We start from the raw sequence: 19,768 nt of genomic DNA, 5'->3' as shown, positions 1-19,768 counted from the left end.
TGCCTGGTTCCCTGTAGCTTTGCTTCTCGCAATGAGGGAACCGCCAGAAGGCCCTCGGCGCTGGACCTCAGCGTCCGGGCAGAATGATGGGGGTGGAGACGCTCCTTCAGGTATACTGGACCGAGGCCGTTTAGGGCTTTAAAGGTCAGCACCAACACTTTGAATTGTGCTCGGAAACGTACTGGGAGCCAATGTAGGTCTTTCAAGACCGGTGTTATATGGTCTCGGCGGCCGCCCCCAGTCACCAGTCTAGCTGCTGCATTCTGGATTAGTTGTAGTTTCCGAGTCACCTTCAAAGGTAGCCCCACGTAGAGCGCATTGCAGTAATCCAAGCGGGAGATAACCAGAGCATGCACCACTCTGGCGAGACAGTCCGCAGGCAGATAGGGTCTCAGCCTACGTACCAGATGGAGCTGGTAAACAGCTGCCCTGGACACAGATTTGACCTGTGCCTCCATGGACAGCTGTGAGTCCAAAATGACTCCCAGGCTGCGCACCTGGTCCTTCAGGGGCACAGTTACCCCATTCAGGACCAGGGAATCCTCCACACCTGCCCGCCTCCTGTCCCCCAAAAACAGTACTTCTGTCTTGTCAGGATTCAACCTCAATCTGTTAGCCGCCATCCATCCTCCAACCGCCTCCAGACACTCACACAGGACCTTCACCGCCCTCACTGGTTCTGATTTAAAAGAGAGGTAGAGCTGGGTATCATCCGCATACTGATGAACACCCAGCCCAAACCTCCTGATGATCTCTCCCAGCGGCTGCATGTAAATGTTGAAAAGCATGGGGGAGAGGACAGAACCCTGAGGCACCCCACAAGTGAGAGCCCAGGGGTCTGAACACTCATCCCCCACCACCACTTTCTGAACACGGCCCAGGAGGAAGGAGCGGAACCACTGTATGACAGTGCCCCCAGCTCCCAGCCCCTCAAGACGGTCCAGAAGGATGTTATGGTCGATGGTATCAAACGCCGCTGAGAGATCCAGCAGAACTAGGAAACAGCTCTCACCTTTGTCTCTAGCCCGCCGGAGATCATCAACCAGTGCGACCAAGGCAGTTTCAGTCCCATGATGAGGCCTGAATCCCGACTGGAAGGGATCCAAATGGTCCGCTTCTTCCAGGCGTGCCTGGAGTTGTTCGGCAACCACTCGCTCAATCACCTTGCCCAAGAATGGAAGATTTGAGACTGGGCGATAGTTGGCCATCGTGGCCGCATCTAAAGATGGTTTTTTAAGAAGCGGTTTAATAACCGCCTCTTTCAGCGGGTCTGGGAAGGCTCCCTCACGGAGGGAAGCATTCACCACCCCACGAAGCCCGTCGCCCAGTCCTTCCCGGCTAGCTTTTATAAGCCAGGATGGGCAAGGATCCAGGAGACAGGTGGTTGGTCTCACTCGTCCAAGCAGCCTGTCCACATCCTCGGAGGTAACAGATTGGAATTGATCCCACTCAACTTGACTAGACAGAACTCTAGCACTCTCCCGCCCCGGCCCTGCTCCCACGGTGGAGTCTACTTCTTCCCGAATCTGAGCGATTTTATCTGCAAAAAACTTTGCAAAACCATAAAAACACAAACCTGTAACATACTACCATCCTAGAAAACTATTTCAGAGAAAAACAGGACAGTCACATACTATACACCAGGAGTCAGCAAACTTTTTCAGCAGGGGGCCAGTCCACTGTCCCTCAGACCTTTTGGGGGGCCGGACTATATTTTGGGGGGGGAAATATGAACAAATTCCTATGCCCCACAAATAACCCAGAGATGCATTTTAAATAAAAGCATACAATCTACGCATGTAAATCCGGTCCGCGGGCCGGATTTAGAAGGGCATTGGGCCGGATCCAACCCCTGGGCCTTAGTTTGCCTACCCATGCTATACATCTATTCATCCTAGAAATCATTAGCACAGTATGAACTAATCTTACATTTCCAGTGTGTGAAATACTTCCATGAAACCACTAGAAACGTCATTTACAAGTTCCCTAGTACAACAGTGATGACCATTCCTGGACTGAGAGCTTAACTACGATAGTTCAGGCAATGGTGACTTTAAAGTTGGATTACTGCAATGCATTCTATGTGGAGTTTCCCTTGCACTTGATCCAGAAGCCACATTCAGTGCATAATGCTAAAAGGTACCTTGGGTTAAGAATTTGTTCTGGAGGTCTGTTCTTAACCTGAAACTGTTCTTAACCTGAGGTACCACTTTAGCTAATGGGGTCTGCCGCCGCCTCACGATTTCTGTTCTCATCCTGAAGCAAAGTTCTTAACCCGAGTTACTATTTCTGGGTTAACGGAGTCTGTAATCTGAAGCCTCTGTAACCTGAAGCGTCTGTAACCCGAGGTACCACTGTATTAGATACTAGCATTTTAAAGTTTCCCGCAAACCATTTAAGTATGATACCCCTGCTTTAATATGGAATAGAAGACTCAACCTGTGAAATGATTTTAGATTAACATCAATTTGCTATTTCACAGCTCAAATGATTATATTCAAATAAATTTGCATAACTATTGTGCCCTTGAAGTATTGAAGGAAGTGCAAGCTATGATCACTTCAGAAACAAAAGTTACAACTCTTGTTGGAAATATCATTTTAAACTATTTTCCCCCATTCTATATATTACAGTAACATAGAAGAATAAAGTAGGCTAAAGAAGTAAGTTTGCCCTTAATTCCCAATGCCACTAAATTAAAGCTGGAACTTTGCAAACAAATAATCAAGTTTTAAAATTGAAAATCTACTATTTAATCCACTTAAAACTTTCAGCACTACTTATAGCACACTCATTAAAAGCCTGTTTACAGTAAACTGAAGTTATTACAGGATATATACCCTTGTACCCTACTTTCTTCAGTAATCGGCCTCGGCCCAGTATACCTGAAGGAGCGTCTCCACCCTCATCGTTCTGCCCGGACGCTGAGGTCCAGCGCCGAGGGCCTTCTGGCAGTTCCCTCATTGAGAGAAGCAAAGCTACAGGGAACCAGGCAGAGGGCCTTCTCGGTAGTGGCGCCCGCCCTGTGGAACGCCCTCCCATCAGATGTCAAAGCGATAACTACCTGACATTCAGAAGACATCTTAAGGCAGCCCTGTTTTTAATGTGTGATATTTTAGTGTATTTTTGGTTTCTATGGAAGCTGCCCAGAGTGGCTGGGGAAACCCAGCCAGATGGGTGGGGTACAAATAATAAATTATCATCATCATCATCATCATCATCATCATCATCTTTATTATTCAGCCATTTCAATAACCACATTACTTATTTATCTTAGATGGTGGGTGGTCGCGGACCAATTCCAGGCATGCCTGGAGGGTGCAGAGCATTTGAACCCCTTCCAATTGGGTTTCAGGCCCCATCATGGGACTGAAACCACATCGGTCACGCTGGTTGATGATCTCCAGCAGGCTAGGAACAGAAAGCTGTTCCCTGGTTCTGCTGGATTCCTCAGCAGCTTTCCATTCTGTTGACCACTAGGCCTGGGCAATGTATCAATACGTTGCCCAGAACCAGTATGAGGATCTGACCATGATGGCTGCTTCACCCAGTGGTATATCACGAGTGAAACCGCCGCTACCTCTGCCACCAGCGCCCCTAAGGAGAAACAAACTGCAGCCAGGCACTGGTGGCAGAGACTAAGGAGTGGCAGCAGTTTCACTCGCAATATACTGCTAGGTGAAAATGCCATCACACTCTGGCCATCATACAACTGAGGAAGGAACAAGCTACACTGACCTCTGGCAATGGCGTTACAGCCAAACTATGGACTGCACAAACTTGATCATGAACAAAACTTCCCTTCCAATTGTGGTTTGTTTGAAGTGAAAGAAACCACAATCCCCAATTCAGATATGATGCTAAGCAAACAATAATGGGTTGTTGTTCTCACTCATGCTAAGCAGGAGCCGTCTAAGATCAACTACTATCATAATGTGCCAAAGTTAAGAGAACTGTGTAAATGTACAAGTGTGCAAGAGCACAATCCTACAAATTCACTCCACACACTATAAGAGTGAAATGAGCACAGTGCTAATAGCAGCCTCAGGACCAGGATTTTCATTAGGGCCACAGCAGGGGAGAAAAGGGCAAGTTCTTCCTCCCTTCTTGAGGCAGCCTCAATTCTGATCAGGCTGCCTACACTTACTGTTTTGACTTTTTTAAAATGAAGATGTAATGTAAGACGTACTTTATCCCTAAATTAGAACCACATCAATTGCAGCTTTACACGGTTTATTCTCAGCAAGGAACATCTCCACAGCAAAACACACACATTAAGCAATTGGAATTATCTCTGTGCAAAGTAAGATTTTAGATTCACCAGAGCAGTTTTGAGGAACACAAAAAGAACAAACATTGGAAATTTTTAACTCTACTGAATGTTACAAGCTTTGGAAGAAATAAGTTTTACAAAATGCTTTAAACTATTGCAATAAGCACTGCAATAAGTAGCAACAAAATGTGTTTCCAGTATAATGAAACCTCTTCAACCTCAATGTATGTCATGCCAGACTTTATAAATTCTATGTAAACAAAACAAAACACAACCAGAAGCATATATAGTACTACAAGCAATATCCATCAGTTTAAATTCCAGCTGTAGGTGAACTGCAATGCTATAGAATTCACCATGTCTCTTTTTTATATACCGTATTTTTCGCCCCATAGGACGCACCGGCCCATAGGACGCACCAAGTTATTTTGGGGGGGAAATAAAGGGGGGGAAATTTATTTTTTTTCCCCCAGGCGCTTGCGGGGCCGGCAGCGGGGAGAAGCGCTCTTCTCCCCGCCGCCCGCCTTCAGACCAGGTCTGGGGACAGCGGGAAGACGCGCTGCGCCTCCCAGCTGTCCCCAGAGCTTGCGGGGCCGGCAGCGGGGAGAAGCGCTCTTCTCCCCGCCGCCCACCTTCAGACAAGGTCCGGGGACAGCGGAAAGACGCGCTGCGCCTCCCCGCTGTCCCCCGACCTTGTGGGGCTGGCGCTGTGGCTCTCCTGAAGCCTGGAGAGAGAGAGGGGTCGGTGCGCACCAACCCCTCTCGCTCTCCAGGCTTCAGCGAAAGCCTGCATTCACCCCATAGGACGCACACACATTTCCCCTTCATTTTTGGAGGGGGGAAAGTGCGTCCTATAGGGCGAAAAATACGGTATTCACATTTTAGAAGAGGCCAGTTATTTTGTACTCTGGTATCTCTACTCAAGTACAAAATATAAAGTGATGATTGGCCCTTAGTATTCTAGACAAAAGCCTTGCCATGAAGCAGGCTTGTTTTCTAGCTTCCTGGTGACTTCCAACAACCATTCAACATGAAAGCATTTATTTCTGTAGTGCTGTTAATCCCTTCAAGGTATAAAACAAACATTCCAGATTTATGCATTACTATTATGTTATGTCAAACATTATGTTAAAAAGATCAGTTCCATTTATAAAACATGACAGCTGTGGTTTCATTAACATTAAGGAGCTGTTTTAATGACTCAGGATTTGAATGTAAAGATTAAAAACATAAAGATTAAAAATTAAAAATTTATGAAACTTAGAATTAGAGCTCATCTACTCCTTCCTCCACAACAAAGGACTCAACTTTTTAAAAATAAGTTCTATTAAAAATCAATTTGGTCTGTCTTATCCCTCAAAGTATAACTTCTTCCCATGTTGTCACGTCTGCTAACCACAAGAAGCCAAGCAACTCAAACTTTAGATCAGCATAGTTGACCATATAATCTGTAAATAATTTAGAGCTATTTAAATTAAAACAGAACAGCTATTTAAGGCCTTTTTTGAACTTTGACAATTGAGAAAGTTCTCACTTTAGGATATTTAAGGAGGCCTGGACATTTATGTCCCAGTGCTCATACCAGTGACATTTGCTGAATTTTTTAAATTTATTTTTTTGTTACAACTGCGCCCCAAGTTCATTGTTGTGATTTCCCCCCTCTTACTAGACAATGAATGTGTATCTGGCAATTTTCTACAGGAGCACTGACCAAACCACAGTATAAAGGAACATAAAAGGTTTTCCAGCCTAATTTTAGAAGCAAAACATGCATATTTGCTAGTAAAAATTAATTAAGAGTTAGTACCTTTTGGAGCAGGGATGCGGGTGGCGCTGTGGGTAAAACCTCAGCGCCTAGGGCTTGCCGATCGTATGGTCGGTGGTTCGAATCCCAGCGGCGGGGTAAGCTCCCGTCTTTCGGTCCCAGCTCCTGCCCACCTAGCAGTTCAAAAGCACCCCTAAGTGCAAGTAAATAAATAGGTACCGCTTTATAGCGGGAAGGTAAACGGTGTTTCCGTGTGCTGCGCTGGTGCCGGCTCGCCAGAGCAGCTTCGTCACGCTGGCCATGTGACCCGGAAGTGTCTCCGGACAGCGCTGGCCCCCAGCCTCTTAAGTGAGATGGGCGCACAACCCTAGAGTCGGACACGACTGGCCCGTATGGGCAGGGGTACCTTTACCTTTACCTTTACTACCTTTTGGAGCTATATACGCAACTGTATATATCCAAAAGCTTACACATTATCCCATCATAAAATTGGCAATGTTCCTCCACTATAAAAGGACCTACTTACAGTCTGCTATGTATTTATTGTGCCTATAGTTCCTCTTTTGTCAGAGAAGTTTGCTGCTAGCATGTCATCACTTTCTTAGATGTCACATGAGAGTCATAGTCCACAAAGCTCTTCACTATTGCTATTGCTGCCATTCTACTTAGCAATGGAGCTAAATGGGATACTTAGAAATATGGCATCTATTAAATATCATCTGCCTTGCTGAGGGGCAAAACATTCAGACTTCACTGAGCGCATTGAACCAGGAGACGCTTACAATATAACAAGAATTATTGAAAACGGACAAAGCTGGAGGCACTCACACATAGGAAATATCGTAGTTATCTAGGAACCATCACAACAGTAAATCATATGGCCTCTAGCAAGCAAAGATTCCCAGAAATCCATGTGAAAGGGCTTAGAGGTAGAAACAATTAAATGACTCTTCCATTACTTTTAAGCACAATTAAGTGTTGCATACCAAGACACAATAATAAATTATACTGGCTTTTCATCGCAGAACATGGGCTCTTATTTTACCTTTTAATTGTCTTTATTGACAGTGACAGCAATAGAAATGATAAATTAATATTCCTGTTTTTTTTTGTTTCACCCACCGATCTCTCAAGCTACTTCCAGATGATTAGCCTTTAGCACTACCCAATCATTACACTTCCACTGTAAGCTAATTTTGCTGCATTTGCAGCACCATAATGACCTCCATGGGGCGCACGCCTGGGCGGTGTGTATGGAGGTCCTAGACCCAGATGACAAGACCCCACTCTCAGCCCCACTGATGTGGTACAAAGGAAAGGAAAGCTTGGTTGCAGGAGTTGCCAGAAGGAGGCATACAAGATGCCATCCACAAAAGATGCATGCACACGAAAGCTTATAGCCAGAACAAACTTAGTTTGTCTCTATGGTGCTACTGGACATTTTTTTAAAAAAATTTAATTTATTTTATCAGAATATATGTACATCACATTATGTTCTAGCCACACTAATCAACATGACACAGCTGCTGTACATGGAGCCATCTGAAGCTCAGCACATTCAATATAATGACCAATGCCATCTTATGGTTACCTTTTTTATATATATATAAAAATTAATTATTACCTAAAACAGTTTTCCCAAATATATATTGTTATTAACTATGCCTATGAAATTGTGTATTGTATGTTTTAAAGTTTTAGGTGTTTTTATTCATTTTATATATATTTTAGATTTATTTTTAATTGTATCATTTTATCACTTTGGTTTGCCACCCTGGGATCCTCTGGGAGAAGGGTAGGATAATAATTTAATAAATGAATGTTCAACACTTTCCTCCTACACTATTTCCCTCAAAACTGGCATAATAGTACGTATATGTTCCCTTGCAAATCAAATGAGAACTTTGCTGGGATTTATAGATCACTTTCTTCTCTCTATAGCTTTTTTTGGAGGGGGAGGGAGACACTCCACTGAAAAATATTGTGGTCTGAAAAAATGAAATAGTGCCCAGATTGTGTAATATCTGATCCTTTTTAAGACGAATCTTGATTTCAATTTGCCCTTTAAAAAGGCAAGACCAGTGGGATTTCAGAACCACTGCACACTGCCACTGAATACTAATGGCAACCTGCCATTGACTTTCAATTACAGCTGAAATCACAAACTAAGTAATGCTTGTTTATAAGAGAAAACTAAAAAGTCTGTTACAGAGATTTTGGAGGAAAATGAAGTAGGTCACAAAACAAAGATTTCAAACATATTTATACCATAGTGAAGCAGTTTGTGTCATAAGAGAAACTGAATATTAACCTCAGACACTGTTTCTCAATGAAGTCCTACTCACAGTTAGACCGATTGAAATCAATGAGCTTAAAGTTACTTAAGTCTACTGAATTTAATGGAGCTCTTCCAAGTATGACTAATGTTGGGTATCACTCAAAACGTGAAAGGTTTTTAAAGTCCCTATCAGACTTGCTTCTCTAAAGCCAACAGAATAACTTAGGAACATAGGAAGCTACACTATACTTAAACCATAGGTTTATCTAGATCAGTATTGTCTGCACTGATCAACAGTAGCCTTCCAGGTTTTCAGAAAGGTGTCCCTCCCTGCCTTATCTAGAGATGCAGGAGATTAAACCTAGGACCTAAATTGCTCTACCAATGAAATATGGTCCTTCTCTCAAGTTTGTTTTGGTTGTTTGTTTTTTGGGGGGGAGAGAAGCCAAACAATAAAACCTGCGAAAGTATTTTCTAAAACATGGAATCTTGAAAAAGGATGCATAAAGTGTTTGTCTCACTCCGCCATTAAGTTCACAGGGTGATGCTGGTACAGTCACAATTTCTCATTCTAATTTACTTCACAGTATTGTTGAGAGGATTAAATAAGGAAAGAGCAACCATGTGTGCTGCCCTGATGCCGTGAATGATTTAAAAAACTCCCCTGTAAATGTTATCAATGTGTCTTACCCACCGGTTATACTTGCTTATTTACCCCTGAATACCAATTTGCCCCCAAGTTTGACAAATAAATAATTTGTCATAAATAAGGCTGGCTACCAAACTCTGGTCCTAGCACCAGTTTTTAAAAGACCAATTAGATGCCAAAAACTGATCTGGAAATCAGAAAGAAGTATAACAAAGAGAACAGTAAACTTCCACTAAAATAAATGATTACAATATAGTTTTCTTCATTTATGCCAAGTGTCCAGAAGTGCAAATATTAGATGGTGGGGGTGGGGTGGGATTTTCTTATGGGAACAGAATGACTGATGACCCAGCAGATGGGAAAGAGATATTCTAGTCTAACATTTGGCTCAGAACAATCCTCTGCTGTGTTGTCTGCTGTCAGTGCTCTACATTTTATAAAACAACACATTAGTTAGCATTTTTTCAAATGCAATTCTGCCCTTAACACCACTTACATCTTTCTCGGCTGGGCAGGGGAATTGAGTCAGTATGTCAATTCTGCCAAAGTTTCTGTTCTGCTTCCTCCTCATTATCACACCAACACAATGGTTTTTTAAATGGAAGAAGGTGCTACATGATACTACATCAAGGGATGAGTGTCTAAAGGGCTGTATAAACTTCTCAAACTTATTAAATGTTGTCACCCAATAACTGAGACAACACTGCAGAATAAAATGTAAAGTCTCCACTATACTGTAACTGGTTTCAGGTGGCAAGTATGATCACTTATAAATAGCATTATTTTAGAAGCGCAATTGTTCTGGACTAAAACCGTGTATGAATCATACTGTTCTAAATCAGGTAAAAGGTAAAAAAGGTAAAGGACCCCTGGACGGTTAAGCCCAGTCAAAGGCAACTACGGGGTGCAGTGCTCATCTCGCTTCAGGCCAAGGGAGCCAGCATTTCTCCAGGCAGCTTTCTGGATCATGTGGCCAGCATGGCTAAACCGCTTCTGGCGCAACGCACATGTGGTGGGGTTGCCCTACACTTTCTGTATTTTGGTAAGAGATATTTCACAAATTTTTTGACATCACTGATCAAAACTTAGAAACTGGATCCAGCAGTAATGAATTTGTCTTTGGACATTGATCTCAGTCGTGCATACAATTTTAGAGTTCTTTCTCCTTGTTGCAGTGTGACCAATTTGATATACTGAATGAAGCTTGGTGTTTTGCTACCTTAACTAGCTATTTAATTTGTCCTGTCTGACTAGGGGGCTTTCCCTTCTGCTCTGTCAGTCTTATTTTGCTGTAATGTATCTCCATCCTCACTCACAAAATCCTTACTCACCAAAACTGTGACAAACCAAGATGTGTGTGTTACCTTTCTCTAACAATACTTCTGAATTTCCTTATACAGTGGTACCTCGGGTTATATATGCTTCAGGTTACAGACTCCGCTAACCTAGAAATAGTGCTTCAGGTTAAGAACTTTGCTTCAGGATGAGAACAGAAATCGTGCTACGGCGGCGCAGCAGCAGCAGGAGGCCCCATTAGCTAAAGTGGTGCTTCAGGTTAAGAACAGTTTCAGGTTAAGTACGTACCTCCGGAACGAATTAAGTACTTAACCTGAGGTACCACTGTAGTTTCAAAATTTAACAATGTCTTAAACCAGTCCCAAGAATTATTACATTTCTCAGTTTCTGTTGCATTTTTTTCTTTTGTACTTTATTCAAACATTAGATCCAATTCCTTCAGTATTCGTAGTATCAATGTCTATTTTGTTAAAATGCTGCTAATGTAGTTGTTTGGTACTCAGATTACAAGAGAACAAGCAAAGGAGCACTGATAACATTGAAGTATATTTATGAAGTCGTTTGACATAGCAATTTATTTCAACCCAGGTGTTCTTATCTCAAGTTGCACACCACCATAAAACTTGAGAATGTCACTATTATACTCAACTATGCATGCACACATTGTTAGTTTTTACAAGATGCACTGTGAAAATGAACTTGAGATGAACATTTTTAAGTAGGAGCTACATACATCTTCAACAATCATAAAACGCTGTAATAAACATAGAACTATAAACATCAGTTAACTATGGATTTTAAAAACAATGCAGTATTTTAAAAGTGATATGACATTTTAAAATGTCAGAGCATGCCATGTGGAAAAGTACAAGGAAAGTGATGAAAAGACAACTTTCATGTGTGTGATTTTATAAAACTCTTTCATGAGTGTGGTTTTATAAAATCCTTTTTATAAAATACCAAAAGTTAGAGCATTTATACCAGGACTGGGGAACTTGTGGTGCTCAAAATACTGCTGGTGTACAGCACCAGCATCCCTGACAATTGGCCATAATGGCAGAAACTGGTGTTAGTTAGAAGGAAATATCATCTGGAGGGTCAGAACTTCCTCATCTCTTATTTATATAACTGTCACTAAGATATTTGTAGGAGAGACTATGTATTCCCCCCAGTGGCTGCTTGATAGAATAAATACCACTGCAGTCTACTGGGTGCTATGTACAATTGTATGAGCTATTACTGATAACTACTAGAAGTTCACACAGGCTTCATATTCACTTAAAATAGCAGAAAAGGTTATTTACTTGCAATGCAATTCCATTCATGTCTATTCAGAAGTAAGTTACAGAAGTAAGGTCAATGGGATTTACTCCCTGATAAAAAGTGTATAAGACTGTAACCCAAGGCATTCCATTGCTACCAAACATTCAAGTTGGCCACTTATGAAAAAAATCTAAAGCAACACTGATGGCGTTGTTACTTTGGTCCCTTTTCTTTTCTATATCTTGTAAGGTAGAGAATAAGCTGTGTTTATTTAAACACATGGGCTTATTTTTCTGTAATCTTTGTTTAGAACTAATTATTTTATCATATTTGTATCCCATCAATCCTCCAAGGATCTAAGGATGGTATACATGAGGTTATCCTATTGTAGCCTTATAGAAAGGTGAAAGTTAGAAACCGGATTTTACAACGACCATCCAAAGCAAGCTTCAACGCTCAAAGGGATATTAGGGCCAAGCTCTCGCAGTCCAAGTCCATCTACTATATTATACTTCAGTGTAACAAAAAGAGAGGTCGCCCCTCAGGAAGCTTGTAGTCAAACATTTGACACAGAAGCAAGCATGAAATAGGCAACAAATAGAGGGAAGGAATTTGGAGTAACATTGTTGGGGAAATAAATATATGGATGCAAATTCACTACATTTGCTAAGTAAGGAATGTGCCTTAATCAGCCCAATATGAATTTGCTATTCTGATGTTAAACACTATCTACCACCAAACTCTACCAACAATTAGAGCAACCTGCCTGAAGTTCTAATTGCTCTTCTTACAGATAACAAAACAGAGCAGAACACGGAAACGCATCACTTTAAATAAATTTTCAGCCTCTAACGTTGCAGAAATGCAGTGTTTGAGCAGGTAATTAGATCTAATAGATTGAAATCATGCCAACGCCTGCAGTTAGAGCTCCAAAGAAAAAGTATTTCAGCTGTCACAGTATTAGTGATCCTTCTAACTAACTAGTGACAGCTCTAGAAATAAGGCAGCTTTGTAGTTTTCAGTGTGGTTTAAAAAAAATATGCAGTTGGGTTTTCTTTCCAGTGTGTAGTAATAAATGAGATATGGGTTGGCAACAGATAAAAGAAAATCGTTAACAAATCTAGAATGCAATTACAATCAAATTCAATATTAAGGGAAATAGATGATGTTTCACACACAAAAATAAGCAAACGTGCAAAAAAAAAACCAACAACAGCTGTTAATTTCATAAAGGATGCATTTTATGAAATGACATCTAGAAATACCAGTTAGTGTACTACATCAAAAGGCAACACTTTTTGGTGATCACAGACATTAAGTGACAGATCACTGTTACTTGGCAATGCCAGGGTCCTATGTGTTAGGTCCTCCCTTCCTATAGAGCATACATACAACCCAAATCTACACAAGTGGGAAACCACACACTGCTTTTCTTTTAATCTTCCTAGATACAAGGAACCTCTTGAGTTCTCACTATCATTGGTCTTCCCATGTCTCATTGAGACATTTTCAAAGCTATAGTGAAGACCACATAGGGATGGGGGAAGTTTGCCACCCTGCCTCAAGCTGGTAGCCACCAATATTAAAAACAGGGAACAAGTTTTGCCCCGCTTCAAGAGAATAACTACTGAAACTACAACTAATCCAGAATGCGGCAGCTAGACTGGTGACTGGGAGTGGCCGCCGAGACCACATAACACCAGTCTTGAAAGACCTACATTGGCTCCCAGTACGTTTCCAAGCACAATTCACAGTGTTGGTGCTGACCTTTAAAGCCCTAAACGGCCTCGGCCCAGTATACTTGAAGGAGCGTCTCCACCCCCATTGTTCAGCCTGGACACTGAGGTCCAGTGCCGAGGGCCTTCTGGTGGTTCCCTCACTGTGAGAAGTGAGGTTACAGGGAACCAGGCAGAGGGCCTTCTCGGTGGTGGCACGCACCCTGTGGCATGCCCTCCCATCAGATATCAAAGAAATAAACAACTATCTCACGTTTAGAAGACATCTGAAGGCAGCCCTGTTTAAGGAAGTTTTTAATGACTGATGTCTTAATGTATTTTTAATCTTTTGTTGGAAGCCGCCCAGAGTGGCTGGGTAAACCCAGCCAGATGGATGGGCTATAAATAATAATAAACAACAACAACAACAACAACAACAACAACAACAACAACAACAACAACAATAGCTTTATAAGTGCTTACAAATTCATTTTTCACATACAGAGCAAACATATTTTCAGACACTTGCTGATATGCTGACCCACACATAGCATGTGATTTTTCAAAGGGAAGCCGCCTCTGGCTCTTCCACCTCAGAGGAAAGAGGACTACTTTTCCAACCACACCACCAAACATCTCTGTCACCCAATCCCCTGTACTCAGTATGCTGGGCACTGCTGGTACCAACATTAGTCCAATGAAAAATCACACACTACAAGGTGAGGAAGAGGCAGCACTGGATGCGCAGTGGCAGATATGCCAACCTGAAAATAGGCAGAGGATCACTCATGGTCCCCAGATTACTGTTTGAGGAAACACTGGCTGACACTATTATAGCAACTTATACAGTACTCATCTATCTAGTGTTGCCCCATTTCTCTGAAAGAGTTGTGTTGCTATTTGTGGATGCCGTGACTTTTCAAAGACCTTATGTTCAAACCCAGGGCTCACCTTTAGCCCAAACATGAATTAATGGACCGATTTTTAACTTTTTTCTACTCTGTATATGGTATGGTTGTGATGCTCTTGGTGCTAACCCACCTTAGGTCAGACTGCAAGCCAACAGTTAAAGATTCATGTTTTAATGCACTCTTCTATTACAGAATTCCTTTCTTAACAACACAGTCCTTGCCACTTAAAGGCAGCAGAAGCATCATAGCAGTTTTAAATGAAATATGCGCCACAGTAGATATAAAGACAAATGGCTTCTATATATACTGGCAAACTGAGATTTATAGAAATGTTATGAGTCTGATTTTAATTTATGAGACTTATGAGCAAATAATTCTCATTATGTGCTCTTCCACTTTTAGTACTGGCCCCTAGTACTGGGATTTGATCACTGCATTTGGACATAACAACTCAGACTCCCCACCCCTCCCCTGGAACTGCCACATGGCATTGAACACAAGCTTCTGCTTCCATTTTACATTAGCTGTAATTTAGTATGTTGCCCATCGTCTAAAGTGCAGTTATTCTTAATTATGCTTAATGAAAACAAGCCTGGATCATAAACAATATTTGAAGTTGGCTGGCTTCCATTAAACTAAGTTAAGATTAAACACAGTTTATCCAGGTGAGGAAAACACAGCAAACTACAGTTAATCAAAAAGAAACACTAACTCCTTTTCACTGCCACATCTTACAGGAGGGGAAGAGCACAAACATAGGAGAAAGCTAGACTTGTTCTCATGTCAAACTATGACTAAGAACCAATCCAGACAACGCCTTACTTTTTCACAGACTTCCTACTAATATTGGGCAGGCCCAACAGTTTTTCCTTAACTATAAAAAGTTTGAGAGCTCCATTTAAAGTCAGAAATAGCTCTGTTCTACCTGAGTAGATATCCATTTGTTTATCCACTGCATATCATAGGCCAAGCATAGCATACGCTTAAGGTTCAATTTCAACCATGAGCAAATTTGCTGACTGCAACAAAGCTGTGGAACAATACATGATAGCAATGTACACCAGAAACCTAACTACAAAGTGACCTGGAATAATTAGTGAAGACAGTATAAAATTATATACCTAATTTTAAAAAAACTGCTAATGTACAAAATGAAGCAGTGAAGTATGGCATCAGCAGTCACTTTCTCAAAAATAAAACCAGATTCTATTGCTGTCCCATTATTTTATCTATTCTAAGCTTCTTGCGTGACATGATTAACATTCATTGGCCATTCTGAAAATCAGAGAGTGTAAACTACAAAAGGAATCTGAAAGTATACATCACCTAAGACACTTGTCACTAAAAAGTATTACCAGTAGTTGTGAAAGTGCTCACACTTCACCTTAAGCTACATTTTCTCATACGCATGCTATTGACACATGCTAATTTTATTAATTTGGACATATCATTTTTCAAAATTCAGATATGAATGCATGTAGACTGAAGTGTGTGAGCACTTTCACCCAATAGATCACTTGCAAAATCACCCATTATTCCATAAAACTATGCTGTTTAGTTCTTCCAAGATTACTGTCAGCTGTAAGCAAAGTATGTAATGCTTGACACCAAGTTCACACCCTAGCAGCTATAATATCCAGAAGCAAATCCACAGGAAAAGGAGTTTTTCTGCTCTGGTGTAGACTTAAGTTACTAGCAGTGTTTGAAACTCCCATTGTTCTAGATGCATTTTGCGACAGGAAACTTCATTAGTGAAAGCAATTTCTGAGCTCTGGATGCAGTACTGCACCTAAGATTTCAGATTAAAACTGCAGAGTAGAAGGAAAGAAGGACCTTTTACTTCCAGCTACTCTCTGAAGACTGGGGAAGAGACCCTCTTAAGAATATTAAGGGGGTGGACAGGGGAAGAACTAGACATATGAAAAATGAACATAAATGAACATAATATTTCAGCTGCAGTGCCATTTGTGCTCCTAGACATTCCACTGTTGTGCCCATAACCTAGGTGCCATTTAGCTCCTAGCTTTCATATCTCAGTTTCTAACACTGGTTACTAGGAACAGATATTGGGACTACCTGTCTGCAAACACTACCTACCTACCCACCCTAGCGCTATGCACCTGCTCAGGACCATTTCCTAGTGTTTCCGGCTTTGAGCCCCTAGCATTTAAGAACAGATGCCAAGAAGGAGCACTGGCATAAACTAAATCCTGTTTCCCTACAATGTCAGCCCTTCTCTAGAACAGAGGGAAGCTTGAAATAGAGTTGTGTAACCGTGCAACCTAGTTCAGCCACTCAGGCAAACAGATTCTTTATTCACAGAGGGCAGCCGCCAAGTTTGTGAACACAGAAGCAGCTTTCTTCGCCTAACCAGAGTTTTAAAAAGGATACAAGGCCTCTGCACATCTGTAACTCTTAATTACAGGCCCCGTCTTCAAGAGCAGCCACCCATACACACATTCACCCAAAATTCCTCAAGTTTCAGAACTCTCCAGTTAAAGGTACTGCCTCCTCACCAAAACCAAAGTAGTATTTAAATAAAGACACTGGTGGGCAATGCTGACTTCACAGGAATTCCTCTGGAATTTGTCTCCTCTTCACAAAGATTTCTGCCCCCAGTGAAAAGAAGCACGAGGCACGCTTATGTTCCACTTCCAACTATGTTACCCTGGGGTTCTAATACAGTACAGTCAATAATAATAATAATAATAATAATAATAATAATAATAATAATAATTTATTATTTATACTCCGCCCATCTGGCTGGGTTTCCCCAACCACTCTGGGCGGCTTCCAACAAAACACTAACATACAATAACCTATTAAACATTAAAACATAGCCAAGCTACCGAAGGCTTTGATAACGAGCGGTCGGGCTATAAAACCACGAGCCCCCTGCTGGGGGAAAAAAAGATTTCAACTCTGCTGCTCTCGGGACAGTTTGCTCCGCGGCTGTGCCATTTCAAGCGGCCACCGTGCATCCCCACGTGCAAGCACGTCGCCGGTGGCTCGCCGACCCCCACAATACAAGCACGCGCTGGCTGAGCATGAAAGGGACTCCGAGGAAACCCGAAGGGGCGGGGAAGGAAGCAAGCTCCGGGAGCCTCAATTGCGGCAAGCCGCAGGGAACGCGGAGGAGAGACATAAACACAGCCCTCAAAGTCAACCTGGGAGGGGCAGGCGCGCCCGTCAACACCGGGCAGGGAGCCCAGCCCTGGGCGAGCCCGAGGGGGGGGAGGCAGCGCGGCGGGCCACGTCCAGCTGCCACCCCACTTCCCGCCACAATTGGCCAGGGCTCGCCCCGTGGGCGGCAACCGGGAGGCGGAGGAGCCTGCGGGCGCCGTCTTCGCCGCCCCTTCGCACACGTCTGGGCTCCCCCCGTCGGCGGGGAATGAGTTCTCCCTCCCCACACAGTATCCTCGCACCTCCTCGTCCTGCTCCTCCAGCGAGGCGTCGCTCTCGGGACGAAAGTGGCCGCCGCCGCCGCCGCCACTGGCCGAGTCCTCTTCCTCCTCGCTCCCCCGACGGCGCTGCCCCTCGCCCAACACATGGTCCCCCTTCTCCCCGGCGAGGGGGAAAGAAGCCGCCGCCGCCACCTGCCGCTCGGGGGCGCCGCGGCTGAGGGGGGCAGCGAAGCCCGTCCCGCCGAGCTGCCCGGCTGAGGCATCGCCGTCGCCCTCCTCGGAGAGAGTTTGAGAGCCTGACGAGCTGGAAGAAGAGGACGAGACCCTCCGGCCGCCGCCGTAATCTTGCCGCTGCTGCTGCTCGGCGGAAACTTTCTCGCCCATCGCCGCCGCCAAGTGCTGAGGGGAGACAACCGCCGCCGCCACCGCCGCCTGGGCGGGTCGGGGAAGAAAGTCAGCCGCCCGCCTCTTCTTCCAGCAACGGCAGCATCCTCCGCCGGGAAGGGGAAGGGGAACACCGAGCCCAGGCACCGCCTAGCGGCTTGCTGCTACCCGCATCGCTTTCCGCTGTCCCAAGCGCGGAAACGCCGCTGGCTCGGAAGCCGCTCCTGGGAGGCGGCAGCGGCGGGGAGCCTGAGCTGTGGGGCTCCGGGAGAGCAGCCCGCTGCCTCCGCCGGCCCCTGAGAGGGCTGCCGCCTTCCGCGGACCTGCCTCCGGGCCATGGGCGGGGGGGAGACGGGCAGCCCGCCAAGCCAATGGCGGAGGCGGTGGGTGGGCCCTGCCGAGGGAGGGCTCGCGAGCGGCAGGTAAGGGGAGCGAGGCGAGGAAGGCGGGGAAAAAGCCGCCGCAAAAACAGAGCGCGAGGCGTGGATCCTGCGCGCGCCCCGACTTGGGAACACGCCCTTTGGACGCGGCGCCGGCGGCGGGATTTCAGCTTTTCAGGATAACGTTATCAATCAGTGCCTGGTATTGCGCTGCCCCGCTGCAGATTTTATTTTATTTTATTTTTTGCAGGCGTAACCTGACAGCTAGTCCCTGCTGTGCCCATTGGGACTTTTATTTATTTATTCATTCACGCGCCGCCTTTCTACCAAAAGGTATGCAAGGTGGTTTGCAAATATTTGTAGTAACAACCCCTAAGTCGTCTCGAGGTAGCCGCCACAAAACTTACTGTCGAGTAAAGCTGCTAGCTGGGGACTGGCGTGTTAGGCGGTAAAGCTAAACCTACAAATAAATCCCATTGAAGTAAGCGGGGCTCTCTTCCCGCGGCGCTTGGTTGGGACCGGGCAATAGAAAGGGATGGGTGGGGGGCGGTGTAAGGGAGTTGCGGTTCTACAACAACCGTTTGCGGGCCGTGTGTGTGTGTGTGTGTGTGTGTGTGCATAACCGGGAGCACGATTTCGGGAATCAGCATCTCGTGCCAGATGGGCTCTCAGATTCCCCCCTCAGCTGTGGAGCTTGGCCGAGTTTCCTTGGGCGCCTCTGTCTCAACCTCACCTACCACAACTGGCTAGATGCAAAGTCTCAAATGCTATTTGGAACTTCTTGGGGAAAAGAGGGCATGAAAATGATACGTATTAATAAATAACCCGTTTGATTGGTTGGTTGGTTGGTTGGTTGGTTGGTTATTTATTTATTTATTTATTTATTTATTTAAAAGTCACAATATTCTCTTGGAGATCGTTTTCACTAGTTCAGAGGCAGACGTGGGGAACCCTTGCAGCCCAAGTGAATTTTCTCCAATGAGCAATCTCTCAGGGACCACTTTATTTATTTATATGCGGCTTATATGCCTAAATGTCTGTAGCAGGCAGAGACAGATGCAAAAGTAAACAGGGTCTGAGGCAAAACTGGTTGAAGTAAGGAATATGACGCTTACCTTTCTACAGGTGCTTATGTTCCAACCATGCAAAATCTGGAGGTTTCTACTCATGCCTGTCCATCCAAGAAGCATTCTCACAATAAAGGCAAAAAGGACTCATGGGAGGTGCAGTCCAGAGCCACTGGCCTGGGATGGGGGCACATAGCCTGAGGACAGTCCCAAGTGCTTGCCTGGGGTCTGCAGAAATAATTCAGGCAGTGTGGGCGCATGTGTGTGACTTGTACCTGCAGTTTGCTGTCTTACAACTGAAGCCCAAGTACCTCATGGTGCTGAAGAGAGGCCGTGGTGATTTAATGTATTGTATGGGGTTATACATTTCAGAACTTCTAACA

At 44.0% G+C, this 19,768-nt stretch overlaps 1 protein-coding gene across 9 annotated transcripts in view; it reads right to left on the bottom strand.

Moving 5' to 3' along the window:
- The window catches only part of MAST4 (microtubule associated serine/threonine kinase family member 4), a 200,944-nt gene extending 182,680 nt beyond the window's left edge, over positions 1-18,264 (bottom strand). For 8 of the 9 annotated variants that reach the window (XM_053409245.1, XM_053409248.1, XM_053409247.1 and 5 more), the window contains exon 1: positions 17,576-18,264. In XM_053409245.1, the coding sequence (XP_053265220.1) occupies positions 17,576-17,938 (363 nt within the window). In that variant the 5' untranslated portion in view covers positions 17,939-18,264. The remainder of the gene's footprint in view (positions 1-17,575) is intronic. The other variant, XM_053409253.1, reaches the window with a different exon arrangement.
- Positions 18,265-19,768: the final 1,504 nt, after the last annotated feature.

This window comes from Podarcis raffonei, chromosome 11 (genome assembly GCF_027172205.1).
Source record: "Podarcis raffonei isolate rPodRaf1 chromosome 11, rPodRaf1.pri, whole genome shotgun sequence".
Lineage (NCBI taxonomy): Eukaryota > Metazoa > Chordata > Lepidosauria > Squamata > Lacertidae > Podarcis > Podarcis raffonei.
Note: the sequence above shows the minus strand (reverse complement) of the source record. Positions and strands in the feature narration are given on the sequence as shown.